This window comes from Raphanus sativus, chromosome 5, assembly GCF_000801105.2.
Source record: "Raphanus sativus cultivar WK10039 chromosome 5, ASM80110v3, whole genome shotgun sequence".
Classification (NCBI taxonomy): Eukaryota; Viridiplantae; Streptophyta; class Magnoliopsida; order Brassicales; family Brassicaceae; genus Raphanus; species Raphanus sativus.
Window position 1 is genome coordinate 23,900,256 of NC_079515.1, and position 15,671 is coordinate 23,915,926.

Sequence of the window (15,671 nt, forward strand, 5' to 3'; positions counted from 1 at the left end):
TTAAAATGATATTTTTAGCATAACAAACCTCCAACGACGTTTTCCTATTCATATGTGACCGGTATTGTTCATTTAACAGGTAAAAAATTAATAAAATTAATAAAAAATAATAAAAATACATAAAATTCGAACAAAATTAAAAAAATTGGAAAAAGTCGAAACAAATTTCAAAAAATCTAAAAGTTCAAAAATACAAAAATTAAAATTAAAATTTAAAAATAAATTAAATATTTAAAAATAAGATCTAAAACTAAAGTATCAAATTTTAAAATTAAAATAAAATTTTAAAAACTTTAAAAATTCAAAAAAAAAACAAAAATAAGAACTAAAATTAAAAATTCAAACTTAAAAAAACTAAAACTATAAATATTTAACCCAAAAATTAATCAAAATAATAAAAATACATAAAAATTTTGAATAAAATTGGAAAAAATTGCAAAAAATTCAAAACAAAGTAAAAAAAAATAATCTAAAAGTTCAAAAATGAGCAATGCACTCTCCTGATCATAAGCATATGAACCTTGTTGTTGTTGCTGTTATGATTCTTGTTCATTGCCCCTTTCATGATCAGAATGATTTCTTCATGATTTTGTTCAGTCCCTAGAGTAGGTACAGCTCTATGGTTGCCTTCTTCTCATTTGATAAATTGATTCCAAGATTCTCCAAAATAATTTTCAGCTTGTTGGCATTATCTGATGCCTGAGATAGATCCTTGAACTCATCCCAATTCTTCTCAGTATAGATACATTTTTCTTACATAAACTTCACATCCCTAGAGAAAAGTACTTTCTTTGTTTGAGAATGATATCACTTGTATCCTTTCTGTGTTGGAGAATAGCTTATGAAGATACACTTCATGTTCTTTGCTTTTAGCTTATTCCTATGATGCTCAATTGCTTCAAATTTGAAATTTTATATTTAGTTTTTATATTTTTGAACTTTTGGATTTTTTTTGAACTTTATTTTGATTTTTTTTGCAATTTTATTCAAATTTTTATTCTTTTTTATTATTTATATTATTTTTTTCTGTTAAATATTTACAATTTTAGTTTTTAAGTTTGAATTTTAAATTTTAGATCTTATTTTTGATTTTTTAGAACTTTTAAAGTTTTAAAAATTTATTTTAGTTTTTAAATTTGATATTTTAAATTTAGATCTTATTTTTGAATTTTTAGAAATTTTAATATTTTATTTTATTTTAAAATTTGAAATTTTTTATTTTTATATTTTTGAACTTTTAGATTTTTTTTTGAACTTTGTTTTGATTTTTTTGCAATTTCCAGTTTTGTTCGAATTTTTATGAATTTTTATATATTTTAATATTTTTAATTATTTTAATTATTTTTTTACCTGTAAAATGAACAGTACCGGTCACATATGAATAGGAAAATGTCAATGACGGTTTGTTATGTTAAAAATGTCACTTTGAAGGTTTAAAGTGCTAGCAAAAAAACTTCAGTGTTTAAAGTGTTAGAAAGTGACACTCTCAGTGTTTAAAATGCGATTTTTCCTTTGAAAAAATATTCTACATACGATGAGTTAAAGCAATTTCATAATCAATGTTTTTGAATTTTTATTGTTTTGTTTAAGAAAACTGCTTCTTCTTCTTTGTTACTAAAAATATTATTTTATTATATTTTTATGAGTTTCCATCTTTTTTTATTGTTATCAGGTTCGTTATTTTCATCTTACTTTTTTAGGATTTACATTTTCCTCTAGTAACATTTCTTTTATTCAGTATTCTTGAATTCCATGCTGGCTTGGCTTGCATCATGCACATATACTTTCACCACGTAAAAGCGTGGCGACAAATTATTGAACCCCCACTAATAAACATTCCTAACACTATCTTAGGATACTTAATTATAAACCAACCCAATCAAAGGATTGCGTGCATCATTTCGCCTACCCTTCAAGCATCAAATTGATCAATTATTAGAGGTTTTATATGTATTTTTTTTTAATTGGACCGTCCAAATGTTTTCTAAAAAGTCTCTGATAAGTTGTAGAAACGAGTGGTAAATTTGATACCAAGTTGACATAAAGAAGAAAGATCCCAAGTGGTTCTTCCAAGGTATCAACACGTTACAATTTATTAATATCGCACACGGTGTAAAGTTTGACCCATCTAATGAGTTTTATTTCTGGTAAGGAAAAGGACTTTACTTTTGTAGGAAAAAACATTCAACCATAAAATTAAATGAAAATGCTATATGAATCAATAAGTGACACCACCATGACGACATTTAATCGCTAGTATAAAATACTGTAGTAATAATTATTCCCCTATTTATAAAAACAGATGTTCTTAAGATAATTGTATTTATGTGTTTCTAATAGTTAATAATATTAAATTACAAAAACAAAGTTATTTAATTACTACCCCATTCCAAAGTTATTTAAAGATAATGATAAAATACAATTAACTTGTAATAATATATAAAAACATTATTTTTATTGTTTAGAAAAAGTTAGGGTAATTTGACAAAAAAAAAAGAAAAAGTTAGGGTAATATAAAATTAATATACGAATGGAATGAAATACCGTTATCTTTCTATTTAAATTTCCAGCAGCGTTGTCTCTGTTTTCGCCGTTGTTTCCTTTCCTCTTTCTCTCTCCTTTTGCTCTGCATATATTGTCCCCCTTCCCGATTCAATCGTTTCTAGCAAAAAAAAAAATAAAAATAAAAATATAAGTGAATCATCTTTCTTCATCATCTCTCAAGAACAGGTAAACACAACCTCTCTCATCCGCTCCTTCCTTTTCTCCCCTCTTCTCTGTATTTTTTGCCTTTTTAATAAACTCTCCTTCTCTTCTCTTCTTTTCCATTTCTATTCGTCTTATTACCAAGAAAGCGGAGGAAAATTTTCTGAATTTTTCTTCGCTTTTTATTACCGATCTTCTGTTTTATTACAAGACTCTGGTCCGTGTTTTGTTCTTCCTTTTATTAATTCTGCAAATTAATTATCTTTTAATCGACTTTTGTTTTTTTTTCCAGATTTTCGACGAGCTTGATCGATTAAAAATTCTCAAGATCTATGGCGGAAGAGCATCGATGTCAGACGCCGGAAGGCCACCGTCTCTGCGCTAACAACTGCGGCTTCCTCGGAAGCTCCGCCACCATGAATCTCTGCTCCAATTGCTACGGCGATCTCTGTCTCAAGCAGCAGCAACAAGCCTCCATGAAAACCACCGTCGAATCATCTCTCTCCGCCGTATCTCCCCCGTCTTCGGCGGAGATCGCTTCCGTCTCTTCTCCGGCGATCTCACCTCTCGTTCAAAATCCATCAGCTGAACTGGATGTAACGACGAAGAACGCTCCGGTGACGGTGACTCCGCCGCGGCTGACGACGACGGAGGAGAAGCAGCTGAAACGGCCGAATCGTTGCACGACGTGCAGGAAACGGGTCGGGTTGACCGGATTCAAGTGCCGGTGCGGGACGACTTACTGCGGGGTCCACAGGTACCCCGAGGTCCATGGATGCACCTTCGACTTCAAATCGGCCGGTCGTGAAGAGATCGCGAAGGCGAACCCGTTGGTCAAAGCGGCGAAGCTTCAGAAGATTTGATCCGAGCCGTTCGATGCATTGACTTTTCTGTCTTCATTTAAACGCGTCCGTCTCAGAGTAACCATGATGGTATCTCAGCCGTTCATCATGGGTCATTATGTAAAAGATATGTATTATCAACGGACACGTGTCACGTGACGCTTTCATCATGTTCCCAATTAATTTTCTTTTCCCTATAAAGAAATAAGATTATTCGCGTTAGCTTTTCTTCTCGGGTAAATTATGTGGCTTTTGCGTGTACTGAATTATTCTTTTTTTCTGGTCATCTAAAATTTGTATTTAAGTTAATGAGTTCGGCCGTTCGGGTTACAAGGCAGGTCCGTCCTTCTATACAGAGAAGGAAAATCTATTCAGACAAGCATACTTACAATTATTAATTTCGAAACTAAAAGCTGATAATCTTACGAAGCCTAAAAGGCTTATAGGTTCTTATGTTAGTGCTATGCGCCTATATAGATGTGGAATATATTAAACACACGAATTTTGATTCCACTTTGAATATTTGATAGTATAGAAAGTTATCACCAGTGAAAAGAAAAAAATTATACGTATAACAATCAAATTTCCAATACAATCTTTAATAGTATACAAAATGTCTGATTAATAGATTATGTAACGTTAAAAAACTATGAATTGAACCCGAGAAAGGCGAAGATAGCTTGGAAAGATGTATGTAAGCCGAAGGAGGAAAGAGGCCTGGACTTAAAATCTCTTGAAGAAGCAAACAATGTTAGCTGTTTGAAGTTGATATGGAGAATCTTGTCTGCAAAAGCTTCATTGTGGGTTCAATGGATTCACAAATACATGCGGAAGGGATCTTTTTGGTCTACACAAGAAAGTAGTTCTCTTGGTTCATGCCTTCATGGATGTGGAAGAAACTCCTCAAACAGAGACCAATGGCGGCTTCTCTTAACAAAATTGAAATCCAGAGCGGCGCATCTGCATCGTTTTGGTATGATGATTGGTCGAGTTTGGGGAGGCTCACCGATATTGTGGGCAATGGAGGATGTATGGCTATGGGTATCCACAAGTACGACACAGTGGAAAGAGCAATACAAGTTCATAGAAGGAGGAGACATAGAACTGATGTGTTGAATAAGATAGAGGAGGAGATTCACAAATTGCGCACTAAAGGTCTCACAAGTGCAGAGGACATCAATCTCTGGAAGTGTAGAGAAAACACATACTTGCCAAAGTTCAGCACGTCTCAAACCTGGAGGATCACTCGCACGGTTCACACGACTGTTGCTTGGTACAAGAGTGTATGGTTTGCGAAAGCAACACCAAAGTACTCTTTTCTGACTTGGCTCGCTGTCCATGACAGACTTGCAACTGGGGAGAGGATGAAGAGATGGAATGCAGCGACAGATGCAACTTGCCCTCTCTGTCAGGAACCTAACGAATCGAGAAGCCACCTTTTTTTTCTGGTGTTCTTACTCTGAGACCATCTGGAGAGGATTAGTGGCGAGGATCTTGGGTTCCGATTACACAGCTCGGTGGGAGAATATCTTGGAGATCCTGCAAAACTCAACAAGAGACAAAACTGCTTTGTTTCTTATTCGATACGCCTTTCAGATTACTATCCATTCAGTATGGAGAGAGCGCAATGGTAAGAAGCACGGTGAAGCCCCCACGAGTACGACACTATTGAGAAATCTCATTGAAAAACAGATTCGAAACAAACTCTCCGTCATTGGAAGAGACAAGAACACAAAGTTCGAAGGAGCCATGGTGATATGGTTTGCTTCGCGAGCATCCGACTCTTGATGTAATAAGATCATTTTATTTGCTACTCATAGCATCTCATTGATGCAAAAAAGACACACATTGTAAAAAAGTTTTTTTTGTTTCGAATAAATTTAATATTCATTCAAAAAAAAACTATGTATCTTAATAGTTTTTTCATAAAAAATGTTTGAAATATTTGTCATTTGTGTTCTTTTTATATACGTAAAGATTATGGTTTCGAATTTGGACCTACAATCACACTTCATATTTCACATCCAAATAGAGTTTAGTGTAAGAAATGTTCCAATTTTACTCCATTTTCATTTTGCAATGATAGAATCATATTTTTAATTTTTGTTTATTATTTATTTTTTACTCTAAAATAAAATAAAATTGACGAAGAACCAATTATCTTTTTTTAATATATAATTTTACATAGGAAATATTGTTAGATACAAGTTTGTGACCGACTTTTTTTTTTGATCAAACAAGTTTTCGACTTTTTTGTTAAAGAGGTAAAAAAAATTATTAAGGCAAAGCTGACTGGTTTGGATCGTGCTGCCATCACGCACACTGCTCTAGCTCCTTCTCAGGCTACCTCCACTTCACAGACTTATTTATACTTTTGGTTCCGCTACTTTGACGTCTGATTGCTTCCTCACCGCCGGCCATACACCTTTGTCTCTGCTTGCTTCACAATAGTTTTTTTTATTATCAGCCTAACCCAAATTCTATTGTCTTTAAATTTCTTTCAAATCCTTGTATTCGAAAACAATATCTCATTTGGAGGAAAAGAAGATGATGAATAAAGGAAGTACTTGCAAAAAAAAAAAAATTTGTGACCTGCTCCTTTGAAAGGGAATGCATACAAAGTAGGTCAGTAAAGCTTATTTAACCTGTTAATTTAATATTTAGGGGATGTATTCAATTTAACATTTGATGTGATTTGATTTTTAATGGAATTTTAGATGATTTTAATAAGTTGCAGAGATTTAGGTGACTTTTATTAAACTACTCTAGAATATCACCTAAAACAATGGAATTTGAGTTTTAATTTTTTAAACTAAAAAACTCCACCCAAACACCCTAAAATCACCTCAAAACTTTAAAATCCCACAACTTAAAATATTTTCAATAACAGTGGATTTCAGAGTACTTTACGAAATGTCAAATTCAATAACAGTGGATTTTAAATGAGTTTTTAAAATTCATGTTTTAATAACAGTGGATTTGTTATTTTAATACAAATCACCTGAAATTCTCGGTTAAATACACCCCCCTTGAGTTGGAAATATTAATTTTTATGGTCTATCATTTATTCCAAAAAAAACTACAATAAAATTAGATAGATCGATAATATACTTCGGTTAATGTATTCATTTGAATAGTTTTCTGAAAAAAAACACAAAACCATATTCTAGGCAAAATATATAAATTAGATGAATAATGGGCGGTGGCGACATACGATAAAGAGAAGCCCTTCTCGACTGTCACCGTCACCGTCACGGATAGTTATGTTTCATTGGTCCACATGGGTCGGCTTTGTTGTTGTATATCGGCTGCTGCATCAGCAATAATTTGCAATCAATAAAGTAAAAGAATCAAATCATTTGCACATAAACATAAAGTAAGAGAATCATCTTTTATTTTAATTTAAATAACTAAAAATGTTTAAATAATATCAAATATGGAAAACTGAAAAATTCATATATAACGAACTGATCTTAAAAGTAGGAGTTATTTTCTTTATAGAATTGGATTTTCAGTTGTTTAGTTTTTTTTTTTAACGTTGATTTATTATGATATTACAATTATTAGAAACATTATATAGACGATTCGACAACCGACAATACTATCTGTCTTATGAAGATCTACGCCTAACTGCATCATCTGAGCCGTTCTATGAAGATCCACGCTTGACCAGATTTACTTGCACCATGCTGAAGATCTCTTGTAATCCTTCATTCCATAATCGCATAATTGCATGTAATCCTTCCTTCCATAATTTGCATAGTTGCCCAATAAATCGCGCTCTCTCCGAGACTTGAAATCTGGATTTGAAAAAATCTACAATAAATTGCATAGTCTGTGAGTCGAACCCCAAACCTGGGTGTAGAAGCCTTTAGACCTTAACCATTAGGCTAAGGTGTTTCCACCAGTTGTTTAGCTTTTAGTGGTTGATTTAAGCATATATTCTGAGTAATGTTGCTTTATAATCCGAATCATGATCAGCTTGGGACCAAACGGAGAGAGGGGAAGAAGAGAATAAAGCTAACTTAGCTAATTAGTAAGAGACCAGATATTTTTATCTTCTTTTAGGACTTGTTAAGATGGAGATGAAGGAAACAAAATATGTGATGAATTGATTAAGTATTGAACCGATATGTCTTAGGTTTTGTTTGTACAACTCGACAAGTCATTTTTTCGTTTTTTTTGGAGTTTTGCTTGCAGCTTTCTTCATCTTCCTATCGTGTAACGAAACAAAATTCGAAAAGAACAACAGTACAAAGCCAATGCTTGAGTTGTTAAGGTTTTTATAATCTTATAAACGGGGCTGTGCCCGAATACAAACTCATCAAGCCAGAATGTGCTCATGCTTGAGAGCCAAGAAGTATAAAATTTATATTAAGATAAATTTTCTAAATAATCAAGTAACTTGAGATAGTTCATGAAGCTTTTGTATGATTTATTTCTGTCAACACGGATTCGAATATTAAGTGTTACTTTATTAATTTTATTTTAACGATCCAATTTTTTTTCTCATAGACCAACAAATATCAGGCACGGCGCTGCTTATAAAGAGCTTGGCACACACAAAAATAAAGTAACGAAGAAGTGTTTAATTTGGTCAAGGCTATGAAAATAGGACACACACTTTCAACTAAAATACCTAAATGAAAGAACATTTAGTAACATTGTCAAGGCAGCATGCGTGCTTAGATGTCATGCTGCTTAGATGATAACTCTTTTTATTAAAATAATAAAAAAGTGGTGAGAAAGTAATACACCAAAGCAGGAGAAATGGTGAGTGTAATTTGATCATTCTTGGATTTTTGGTTACCACTTCACTAGTTTAAAACCAAAAATACTTACGAACGGTCTTAATAACTAATAAACTAGATTTTGACCCGTCCTTAAAAGAGCGGGTAAATTCTTTTGTTTTAAATTTAATTTTTTTTAAATTTGTTTTTTCTGATTATATTTGTATTTTTGTAATCATATTTGTGTATAAATTTAGATCAAAATATATTGTAATTTAAAAATTGATCCGGTATATACACGGTTAAGGCTGAGTTGCGGGTCGAACTCTCCCGCTGACCCGCCAACCCGCAGATTTTTAACTTTGTTTTGGTTAAAAATATGATCCGCACAACCTGCAAACAAATAGTATTGTACATGCATCTGCTCCGCTTAATTTTGTGGTTATCCGTGGATTATATACATATTTTAAAAATCATTATTTAATTTAATTACTATAAAAGTATATTTATAATAAAAAATTTATACATGACTTAAATTTTAAATTATTATTTTTAAATTCGTGTATTTAAAAAAGTATTTACTTTTTTAATTTTTATTTTTCTTAAATAATTTGCGGGTCGATGGGTAGCTGCGATCCAAAATCCACCAACTCATACTAAGCCCGCATAAAAAAACTCATAACCCGCATCCGCAAATCAATTTTTCAAATAGTTGGACGAAAAATAATTAGTTAGTGAAAGAATTCAATAATTTTTTTAAGTAATTTTTTTTGGTAGTGATTCCCTTTTAATAGTATAGATGAGGTACCATATTGTTTTATATTAATTTCACACCATCATTCGATACAAAAAAATATATATAAACATCAGTAATAGAAACAATGGTTTATGCAAATCTTTCTTACGCACATATTTAAAATGTTAGAAGTCAACGGTTTAGATTATAGTAATATTTAAAGTCAATAACAGTAATAAGCTTTATTTAAATGAAGGAGAATCTTATTAAGTTGCTATAAAATAAGTTAGTTATAAGATTTTGTTATATGTAATAGGTTGGACTAAAAAAATGAAAGGGTCCAGAACAATTTGTATAAGTCGACTTTTCAAGACTGCTTCCCTTTTAACAGTATAGATTTGTAATGATCAATACTATTACCGCCTTAATATAGATAATTTATTTTTTGGTTAACAAAGTAAAATATATTCTAACAATCAACTTCCTTTAAAATGATTTTGAATTAATCAGTAAATTGTTAATCAAGTAAATGAATATAAATAGCATATCAATAATATATTCTTTTTGGTTTCAAATTGATTGTTATAACCTATGCAATATCAACATTAAAATTTTGAATTTAGCAACCACCATCGTTTTTTAGTGGGATTCAACAGACATGGCTTTGTTTTGGAATTTATCATTTACATTCTCGTATTGGAATTAATAAGTGACGTGGCGGTAAGAAGTGTTTTAATATATTTTACTATGAATTATTCGGACTGTATCAAATTATATTGAATTTAAATTAGATTATTTAAATTAGTTAGACTATAAAACAGTTAGAAAAATATTAAGTAAGACCAAATTATTGTTAGTTAATGAAAGGGTGCAATAACCTTAAATAAGTAGATTTTTCAGAATGTTCATGTTTTAATAGTATAGATTCAAAGGAACCAAAGAATTAGCGAGCAAGATAAGTCCTGTTTACATCATACATCCATCTATCTTACAAACTAACAATGTTAGAAACCTAAAACATAAGCAGGCAATACATGAACAGAATCTCCAAATAAAATCCCAAATTCAAAATATAAAATGCCTAATAAGAATGTGATTTTATAACAAAATGAAATGTTTTTTTTTTTTGAGAAAGGGCATAACAAAATGAATGTTTGTAGTTATTCTTTTTTTTTTGAATACTAAGAGGTTTGGGGCCAAAGTCCTTAATTCCCCAAGCCCTTTTTGCAGTTATTATTTCTTGTGTGTGTGTAAAATGTCTGATTGTATGATGATTTAGAGTTCATCATGGGATTGACTTGAAGGCCAACATGACGATAACGCACTAAGACTCTCGAGCCAGACTTCATCAGCAAGAACTGTGTTGGAGTCATTGTTTCTATGCCACGACCAATGTGCTCGTTTTTCATCTATAACCTTCAATCTACCATGTCCAAAACTTGGTTCGCGGAATACCGATAAAGGCGAAGGAGGCTTCTTAAACCTGTAATTCGAGTGACAAAAAAATATAGAAATTTAAAACAATATGAGACTAAGTTTAGATTTAATTATAGAAGGTCACGTACGATGTAGCAAGGCCTTCTCGGTTGCCCCCGTCACCGATGGTTATGTATATAGGTCCACATTGATCAACCTTGTTGTTATATACCCGCTTCTGCATCAAGCACAATTCTCCTTTAATATAAGTTATATAATTATCTTTATTTGAAAAATGAAGATGAGTACTTACGAAACGTTCGTAGGCATGAACATGACCGGCAAAAACGACATCGACACGAGCATTAAAGAGCAAAGACTCCATGGCTTCCCTCATGCTCTCTCCCTCACCTTCATGCGCTTCGTTCGTGTTGTACCAAGGCGCGTGCAGCAACACTATCACCCACGGTGTCATTTTCCGGTCAACCTTTTAAAATGATATTAAAATAAAAATTAACAAAAAAATATAATTCTTAAGAATTGATAGAAAAGCTTGAAATGATGAGACTTTAGGCAATGTTTTCTTTTCGCCAGTTTATAAAATATGCTATTCTTTTATTTTACAAACATATTAAAAATAAAATAAAATTATATATATATATGCGAATTTCTACCGAATATAATCTTAATTAAATTAGTATGATTTGAATTTAAGATTCATCAGCGTTGGTTAAATAATAAATTAACCTGAAATTAGATAAACTATTTAGATCAAAATATAACTTTTGAAAAGATGTTTTTGTTAAAGAGATGAAATGATTGTGATGAACTAAACATTGCATAATATCCCAACTAACCTTTGCTAAATCAGCTTGGAGCCACTGGTACTGATCGGATTCACTGTCAAAGTCGGTGTAAGAACCGAGCATAATCGTGTGGATACCGGCGACATCAAAAGAGTAGTAAAGGTTGGATTCAGAGAGGCTCTCGGTGTAAGGCATGAGCCACCGGGAATTGTATGACTTGAAGGTTGTGTGTTCAATGATTGGGAAGAATTCAATCTCGTGGTTTCCCTGAGTAACCATCCAAGGACGCTTACTAGCAAGTGGCTCCACCAGGCGGCCAAAGGAGTCCCAAAGTGGCTGGTTAGTGTCGGCGTAGGAGAGGTCGCCGGGAAGTAGAAAAACGTCATAATCTTGGCTTTTTATCTGAGCTAGTGTTGCTGCTGTCCACTCGGTTTGGCCTAGGTCGCCTTCAATTTGACATAAAAACCAGTATTTCATAAACACATGAACATTGGTCTTAACCGGTATGAACAGAAACACAACGTATATAATAAGACTAATAGAGGGTGAAAGTAGATCAACCGCAGTCCAAACCCAATCGTCATGGATGTAGTGTTTTCTAAGTTGTAGATTCAACTCATCCAAAAAGAAAAATCTATGAATTTCATGTCTTTTATACATGGACATGAATATCTACGAAAAGTTATATGTTTATATAGCTCAATTTTAAATTATGTATATTAATATCAATTATAGATTACAAAAGTTTTCTATTGATTAATACGTAAAACAAACTGGTTTGATGGATATACCATTAACCCATATTTTGGAACTAAGCCAATTCTTGCACATGTAAAGCTTTTGACACCCCCTAAAACATACATAGCCGACGTACAAACGTGCGACTTTTAAAAGCAATCGAACCGAAAAAGCTGTGGGCGTGCCTAACATACACCCTCTTGCACGGTTTCGTGTTATTACGTGAAGCTCATAAATTTGAATTTGTAAAAATTTAGTCAAAACACTTTTAAAAGAAGAAGAAAAAGAGTTTCATATCTACCGGTTTAACTATCGTTTGTCCAATTAATATCTCCATTTCCAGAATAATCTATAGAAAACATAAAAAATGAGATTAGGGAATGTACCGACTATGGCGAACTCGACAGGAAAAGATGAGGGAGGAGTCTTGAAAGAAAATTCAGGACCGTTGCAGCCGCACTTGTAATAGTAAGTGGTGTTGGGTTCTAGAGGTCCGATCTTGACGTGGTGGATCTTGCCCGAACTGTAGAAGAAGTATTTGTAAGAAGTGGATTCTCCTGTGTTTTTTCTATCGTACTTTCCCGGTTGCGTACCGTATTCCACCACCGATTCTACCTTCTTGTCTTCCGTTATGTATGTTACTCTCATGTGGTCCATACCCGCCAGTGATACGTGCACCTTTAATTGTTCAAATATTCAACACCAACACAAGCCTTTAGAAACAAGATTTCAAATGGAAAATTTTATGTCATCAATAAAAGCAGGAAATATAGAAAAAACGTTTTGAATATTTTCTGTAAGTAGTATGCACTAATAAGTATGATCTTGTATCAAACAAAGGTGGAACCTATTCAGACGACGGTAAAGTCAACAATGAAATCGGGGTCTATGTCATAAAATCTAGTAGAATACTGAGAATGTGAAATGTTGCAAAAGAATATGTGATATATTAATTAAGACAAGACAAGAACATAAACATAACACCGAAAATAAGTAACATCTTGTCTCGCACAAAGTTGAGATCCAATAAAAGGGAAATAGATAATGTAGATTAGTAAAAATAAAATATGCAATGACAAATTCAACTGCATAATGGGGTTTGTACCTTGATAATTACTAAAATATATTTGTGATGTTTGAAGAACATAACAAAGGTGAGGATGAAAAATCTTAGGAATTGCTAACAAATATAATGTTTTGAACAAAACATTATAAAAAGCTGTTGAGAAAGAGAGTTTAATCAAAGAACCTGTTGTGGATCAGATTTGGAGCGGTCATGAGGGACAAAGACAATGGGACGAGGGGGCTCGCGGCTGAGTTCCGGTACATCGGCTTGAGACAAGAACGGACAAAGGAACAAAAGATTCAAACTAAAAAAGAGAGCAAAAACGTTCATCTTATTGTCTAAAGAGTTAAAGTTTGGTGAAGAAGAATGGATTGTTATTGAAGAGATAGGTGAATGAATTCAGGTGTGTTACTACTTTATACATCTCTTTAGCCATCGCGTCAAGTTACTTCATTTCCTTTTATAAGTCTTTTTATAAATCATATATACGTTTTGTTAGTTTTGCTTGCAGCTTCCTTTATCTTTCCATCAGTTAACGAAAAAATAGTTAGAAAGTCAATGCCTAATAGTTTAATTATGAGGTTTCCGTAACCTTAATGAACTACACCTAAGAGCATAATTATCCCTCATACCTAGGGATGGTGTATTGGGTTACCCAGCCCAACCCAACCCTATAAAATATAAACCCAACCCTATTCTAACCCAACCCAACATTAACCCTAATAGTCTATGCATGAAGGGGTTGGGTTAGGGTTACCCATTGTATAAAATCTTGTAAAACAAAAGCAAATAATATTAACATGATTAACACTGTTTAGCTATTTTGAGAATTTTGACGGAAAATGAGATTTTGCAAATTCAACAAAAAAGACAAAATTTTGTGTTTTTGGCAGAAAACCTTAATTTTTTGATTTGGACAGAAAAATTCAATTTCCAGGTTTTGGTGAAAAAACTTATTTTCTGGTTTTGGCGGGAAAATTCATTATTGTGGTATTGACGAGAAAACTCAATTTCTCGGTTTTGGCAGAAAACAAAAATTTCTAAATTTTGACGGAAAAATTCGATTCCCCAGTTTTAGCGGAAAACTCGATTTCCCGGTTTTGGTTGGAAAACTCGATTTTCCGGTTTTGGCGGGAAACTTCGATTTCTCGGTTTTAGCGGGAAACCTCGATTTCTCGGTTTTCTCGGGAAAACTCGATTTCTCGGTTTTTAGGAAAAAAAAACCGATTTCTCGTTTTTCTCGGAAAATCGATTTCTTGGTTTTCTCGGGAAATCGATTTCTCGGTTTTCTCGGGAAAACTCGGGAAAACTTGATTTCTCGGTTTTGGCAGAAAACCCCGACTTCTCGGTTTTTGCGGGAAACCCCAATTTCTTGGTTTTCTCGGGAAAACTAGATTTTTCGGTATTCTTGGGAAAAACCCTATTTCTCGGTTTTCTCGAGAAAACCCGATTTCTCGGTTTTGGCGGGAAACCCCGATTTCTCATTTTTCTCGGGAAAACCGATTTTTCGGTTTTCTCTAAAAACAAGATTTCTCGGTTTTCTTGAAAAACCATGATTTCTCGGGAAAACTCGATTTCTCGGTTTCGGCGGGATAACTCGTTTTCTTGATTTTGGCGGGAAACCCTAATTTCTCGGTTTGGCAGAAACCCTGGTTTCTTGTTTCTGGCGGGAAAATTCAATTTCTTGATTTCTCGATTTTGACAGAAAAATTCGATTTCCCAATTTTGGCTTGAAAACACGATTTTTCGGGTTTCTCGGTTTTGGTGAGAAAACTTAATTTATCAATTTTGGCGGGAAAAACCAGTTTTACGGTTTATGCGGAAAAACTCTATTTTGTGGTTTTTGGTGGGAAAACTCGATTTTGTGGTTTTTTCGGAAAAACTTGATTTTTCCGATTTTGGCGAAAAAACCGATTTGGCAAAATAATTTTTTTTTTGTGATTTTGACGGAAAAAATCATTTCTGAAATTTTTATAGAAACTTTTTTAGCAATTTTAACGAAAAATCAAAAAAAAAAAATTGAGGGTTTGACCCTACAACAAAACATTGTTCTATAACAAAAAATACCTAATAGGGTTAACCCTGTTAAAACTCTTTATTTCCTTAGCCCAGCCCTAAAGTGTCCCTAAACATTTTATGAATAATACATTTGGGTTAGGGTTCTTAAATTATTGAATGGGCTGGGTCAACCCTAAATCTCATAACCCTATATAACATCCCTACTCATACCCATTTGGGTTTTTTTTTTTTTAAATTTTCCTTTTGTTTAAAAAAAAAAATTAAAACAAACCAATCGCGGGCCGCCACGTGTCGTGGAATCCGCGAAACTGCCCAGAAAATGTTTCCTCGCGAGACCACTTCTTCTCCTTTCTTCTTCTTGGTTCCCACCCTTTGTGGTCTCTCTCCCCCCCCCCCCTTTTTTTTTTGTGATTTTGACGGAAAAAAATCATTTCTGAAATTTTATAGAAACTTTTTTAGCAATTTTAACGAAAATCAAAAAAAAAAAATTGAGGGTTTGACCCTACAACAAAACATTGTTCTATAACAAAAAATACCTAATAGGGTTAACCCTGTTAAAACTCTTTATTTCCTTAGCCCAGCCCTAAAGTGTCCCTAAACATTTTATGAATA

The 15,671-nt window shown here is 33.0% G+C and overlaps 3 protein-coding genes across 4 annotated transcripts; 2 read left to right on the top strand and 1 right to left on the bottom strand.

Moving 5' to 3' along the window:
* The first annotated feature begins 2,569 nt into the window (after positions 1–2,569).
* LOC108805207 (zinc finger A20 and AN1 domain-containing stress-associated protein 6) lies at positions 2,570–3,776 on the top strand. Of its 2 annotated transcripts, none has more exons than XM_018577179.2 (2): positions 2,570–2,730; positions 2,999–3,776. In XM_018577179.2, the coding sequence occupies exon 2, from the start codon at positions 3,039–3,041 to the stop codon at positions 3,567–3,569; it is 531 nt and encodes a 176-aa protein (XP_018432681.1). In that variant the 5' UTR covers positions 2,570–2,730; positions 2,999–3,038; the 3' UTR covers positions 3,570–3,776. The 2 variants fall into 2 exon arrangements, with proteins under 2 accessions (XP_018432681.1, XP_018432682.1); XM_018577180.2 differs by lacking the exon at positions 2,570–2,730 and adding an exon at positions 2,737–2,923.
* Positions 3,777–4,465: 689 nt separating this feature from the next.
* LOC108858567 (uncharacterized) lies at positions 4,466–5,011 on the top strand. The gene has a single exon (XM_018632478.2). The coding sequence runs from the start codon at positions 4,466–4,468 to the stop codon at positions 5,009–5,011; it is 546 nt and encodes a 181-aa protein (XP_018487980.2).
* A 5,067-nt stretch (positions 5,012–10,078) lies between these two features.
* LOC108859613 (purple acid phosphatase 22) lies at positions 10,079–13,502 on the bottom strand. Its single transcript, XM_018633524.2, has 6 exons — positions 13,224–13,502; positions 12,361–12,652; positions 11,288–11,682; positions 10,744–10,917; positions 10,580–10,668; positions 10,079–10,497 (listed from the first exon to the last, which is right to left on the bottom strand). The coding sequence occupies exons 1-6, from the start codon at positions 13,368–13,370 to the stop codon at positions 10,290–10,292; spliced, it is 1,305 nt and encodes a 434-aa protein (XP_018489026.1). The 5' UTR covers positions 13,371–13,502; the 3' UTR covers positions 10,079–10,289.
* Between the last annotated feature and the right edge of the window lie 2,169 nt (positions 13,503–15,671).

What these genes read in the sequence shown, in the direction of transcription:
- LOC108805207 (XM_018577179.2), top strand. Translation starts at nt 3,039, where the DNA reads ATGGCGGAAGAGCATCGATGTCAGACGCCGGAAGGCCACCGTCTCTGC.
- LOC108858567 (XM_018632478.2), top strand. Translation starts at nt 4,466, where the DNA reads ATGGCGGCTTCTCTTAACAAAATTGAAATCCAGAGCGGCGCATCTGCA.
- LOC108859613 (XM_018633524.2), bottom strand. Translation starts at nt 13,370, where the DNA reads ATGAACGTTTTTGCTCTCTTTTTTAGTTTGAATCTTTTGTTCCTTTGT. An exon ending in TCCAAGCTGATTTAGCAAAG is followed by an intron (nt 10,918 to 11,287) that starts GTTAGTTGGGAT and finishes TCATTTTAAAAG; the next exon opens with GTTGACCGGAAAATGACACC. An exon ending in CGAGAAGGCCTTGCTACATC is followed by an intron (nt 10,498 to 10,579) that starts GTACGTGACCTT and finishes CTCGAATTACAG; the next exon opens with GTTTAAGAAGCCTCCTTCGC.